General features: G+C 39.8%; 1 protein-coding gene across 1 annotated transcript; it reads left to right on the top strand.

Annotated features, from left to right (window-relative positions):
* The first annotated feature begins 350 nt into the window (after nucleotides 1–350).
* Nucleotides 351–1441, top strand: OR5AU1 (olfactory receptor family 5 subfamily AU member 1). The gene has a single exon (XM_014733717.3). It carries the CDS (start codon nucleotides 506–508, stop codon nucleotides 1439–1441), a length of 936 nt encoding a protein of 311 aa, XP_014589203.2. The 5' UTR covers nucleotides 351–505.
* The last annotated feature ends 2696 nt before the right edge of the window (nucleotides 1442–4137 follow it).

Here is a 4137-nt window from a genome sequence, read left to right as displayed (position 1 = left end):
AAACCCAGAGAGGTTAAGTAAGAGTCCCAAGTTTACACAGCTAGTTCGTGGTGAGGTCCCAGCTTGGAACCTTGGCAGTCTGATGCCAGAGCCTGTGTACTTAAACAGGAAATGTACTCTCTCTAGAATGTAAGCTTCTTGAGGTAAGACACTCTTGAATTCCTGGCGGGGGGAATACAGAGCTAAGCATATGGAAGACTGTCAATAAATACTTGGTAAGTAACTATTTTATTATTTAGAATTTTTTTAAGATCCCTGAGAGACCAAATTGTGTATTTTTCTTTTATATTTTCCACTGCTGCTCAAGTAATGCTTCCTAACTAACCAACCAAGTAGAGAAGACTTTCTGCATGACAGAGTTCCGTCTATAAAGCCAGACTTCCTCAGTGAGACCTATCTTCAGAAGGCTGTCCTGAGGGCAGAACTAAACCCAGTGAGGGCCCCCGGGTGTCCCACCTCATTTCAGGTGGTCCCCTCTTACCACATCCAAGAGCACTGGAGAAATATGGAAGGGGCAAACCTGAGCCAAGGGGTTGAGTTTGAGCTCTTGGGCCTCACCAGTGAGCCCCAGCTCCAGACGCTGCTCTTTGTGGTGTTCCTGGGCATGTACACCATCACTCTGCTGGGGAATCTGGTCATGTTCCTTCTGATCCATGTGAGTGCCACCCTGCACACACCCATGTACTCCCTCCTGAAGAGCCTCTCCTTCTTGGATTTCTGCTACTCCTCTACGGTTGTCCCTCAGACCCTGGTGAACTTCTTGGCCAAGAGGAAGGTGATCTCCTATCTTGGCTGCATGTCTCAGATGTTCTTCTATGCGGGTTTCGCCACCACTGAGTGCTATCTCATTGCTGCCATGGCCTATGACCGCTATGCTGCTGTTTGTAACCCCCTGCTCTACCCAATCACCATGTCTCCTGAGGTCTGTGCCTGTCTGATTGTTGGTTCCTACAGCGCAGGATTTCTCAATTCTCTTATCCACACAAGCTGTATCTTCAGTCTGAAATTCTGTGGCGCTCACGTGGTCACTCACTTCTTCTGTGATGGCCCGCCCATCCTGTCTCTGTCTTGTGTGGACACCTCGTTGTGTGAGATCCTACTCTTCATTTTTGCTGGTTTCAACCTTTTGAGCTGCACCCTCACCATCTTGATCTCCTACCTCTTAATTCTCATCACCATCCTGAAAATGAACTCAGCCCAGGGTAGGTTCAAGGCCTTTTCCACCTGTGCTTCCCACTTCGCTGCCGTGTGCCTCTTCTACGGTACAACCCTTTTTATGTACCTGCGCCCCACATCCAGCTACTCCCTGACCCAAGACCGCACAGTTGCTGTAATCTACACAGTGGTGATTCCAATGCTGAACCCCCTTATCTACTCTTTGAGAAACAAGGATGTGAAAGAAGCTTTAAGAAAGGTTTGGAGAAGGAAAATAATGGAATGATCTTCTCAGCTCATTACCAACATGTCTTTAGAGAGCTGAGGGAACTTTACCTTATGTGGTTCTAATCTGAGCACATTGCCATGCTCGCCCCTTGAGTAGTGGGTATGTTCTCTGGTCTAGAGGTACTTCTGCATCTACTGATGTCACAGAGACTAAAAACAAGTGAGAAATGAGTGTCTGCTTGTTGCATAATTGGACCCATTGGCAAGATTTAGTTATGCCTTTGTTCAGATGCTTCATATTTCCATGTTTGTGAATGTTTTATTCTATTATCAGAAACTGACATTTATATTATTCATAATAAAATTCTCCCCTTAACTCACTTGAAGACCTTGGCTGCTTGGGGAAATCCTCCCCATTCTTTACAATCTCTTCTTTGTGAAAACTGACTCCTTGGCTTAAAATTTTTTTGATTGTCTAATTACTTGACTGATACTGTAACAACAACTTCATGACAACCTTCACATGATGTTTTATTGTCTTTGTTCACTTTTTCCCCTGGCCAAATAGCCACTTGGTCACTTTCAAACTGCATAAACTTGGGCAAGTTAGCTTTTCTGAGTCACAGATATCTCATGTTTTAATTGTTGTGAGTTTTAAATTAAGTATTCAATTAGATGTTGCAGGTAAAGCGCTCAGCACATGGTAGACACCCATATGCTCCCTCACCTTTTCCTTTATCCCAGCCCCTAAGATCTCACCAAGTGAGACAAAGAGTGTTCTGCCTTTCTCAAAGTCTTGTTGCCCCTGTAAGTGTTCTGTCCTTGCTAATTTATATCTTGTGATTGAATTAAATTAAATCTTTCTAAATAAGAGGAATTATGTAGAGGGAGCTCAATCACGCATGATATTTCTGGGCTTTCTGTCCTCATTGATAAACTTGAGAAAAATAAACCAAGCATGCTTGGCTGGTCCCCTCACAAGTAGATACCTACCTGGGTCCAGTGCATCCATGACTGAGTCAGCAAAGTCCACCTAACAGTGGAGCCTAGTTTCATAAAGGTTTTCCCACAGGTGAAATCCATTTGCCCTCATCTAGCCTTTACAGTAATACAATTGATGTTTTGCTTCTTGTCTGATTATATTTTATCCTTTTTCTAAATTGTTTAGAATCAGGAAGGGAAGAACGGTGCTACATAGTAATACAACCTCACAAAGATCCTGACGCTGAATTCTCATGGAAATCTCGCCTTTTATTGTAAAGTTTACTGTCAACCTTTAATAATTAATGGTGATCATATTTAAGTATACTGATTTCTTTTTCATGCTAATTAGAGATTTTATTAGAGGTGGTGTAGCATAGCTGATAAAGATGTGGGTTCTACAGCCATGCTACCTTGGTTCATATCCTAGCTCCATCATTTCCTATATATGTGACATTATTTAACCTCTCTGAGTTTTAATTTTCTCTTTCATAAAATAGGAATAACAATCATTGTAGCAATACAGTTGTTAGGAGAATTAAGGTAATGCAACGGAGCACGTAGAACAATGCCTGACACAGAGAGAGCACTTAATAGACATGGGCTGTCACTAGAAATGGCTGCTGGCTTTTTGTCAAATTCTTTTTAATAGCTCTTGATATAATCATGTGATCTTCCTCCTTTATTTTGTTCCCTTGGTGAATCTGAAGACATAGATTTCCTAATGTGAAACTGTTTTTGTCTCCTAGAATTCTACTTGGTCATGAAATGATTTTCTTTTAATAGACATTTGGATTTGATTTGCAAAGATTTTGTTTAGACTCTTAGCATCTATTTTCAAAGGTAAAGTTGGCCTATTGTCTTTTTATATTGTCTTTATTATGTTTTAGTATTAGGGTAAACTAGTTTTATAAAATGTATTTAAATTCTTTCTTCTTTTCCTATAGTGTAGAATAATTTAAACGAAATAGAACTATCTGTTCTTTAAAAATGATATATACCATCTGAGACTGTGTCTTTTTAAAAGGCAGATCTTTAATTACCTTTCCAATTTTTATTTGATTATTGGTTTTATTTTAGGTTTTTTTCCTGCTTATTAAGTCAGTCTGATCATTTGTACTTTGCTAAAAAAATTATTTTCTTCCTCTAGATTTTCAGATTCACTGCCACGAGCTGCGCATATTCTCTTATCATTTTTGTACTTGTTGTCTAGGTCACCACCGTCTACTCTTACTCCTGTAAGTCTCTCCAGATAATTTGTTTCATTTTTAGGACAATGTTAAAAAAAAATCCTCTTCTGTAAAATGAGAACAATGGGTTAAGCGGTCTGGAAGGGTCCTCTGGACTCTAACCTTCTATGAGATGAACCTTTGAAGAAAGGCAGTCTGGAGGGATGATTGAACATGCATACTGAAGTCTTAGGCTGCCTAGATTCTAATTCCAGCTCTGTCACTCACTGGCTATGTAACCTTGGGGAAATCCTTTGACCTTTCTGTGCTATAGTTTTTTTCATGTGGCAAATAGGAATAAAAATGAAACCTATTTCATGTCTGGAACTGTTGTGAAAATTCAATGACATAATACTTGTGATTCTTGTGAAAATTAAATGCCATAGTATCTAAAACAGTGCCTGGCGCACTGCAACTCTTTTGTAAGTATTAGCTACTTTTATTTCTTTTGTTTGTATCTCTGGTTATATTGCTTTATGCATTCTTCACCTTTTTGTTTGTTATCTTGTATTTTCCTTAGTAATGCTTAACAGAGGATTTTATC

The sequence above is a fragment of the Equus caballus genome, chromosome 1 (assembly GCF_041296265.1).
Source record: "Equus caballus isolate H_3958 breed thoroughbred chromosome 1, TB-T2T, whole genome shotgun sequence".
In the NCBI taxonomy this organism is placed as follows: domain Eukaryota; kingdom Metazoa; phylum Chordata; class Mammalia; order Perissodactyla; family Equidae; genus Equus; species Equus caballus.
The sequence above is the reverse complement of the archived record's forward strand: the minus strand, read 5'-3'. Positions and strand labels throughout refer to the sequence as shown.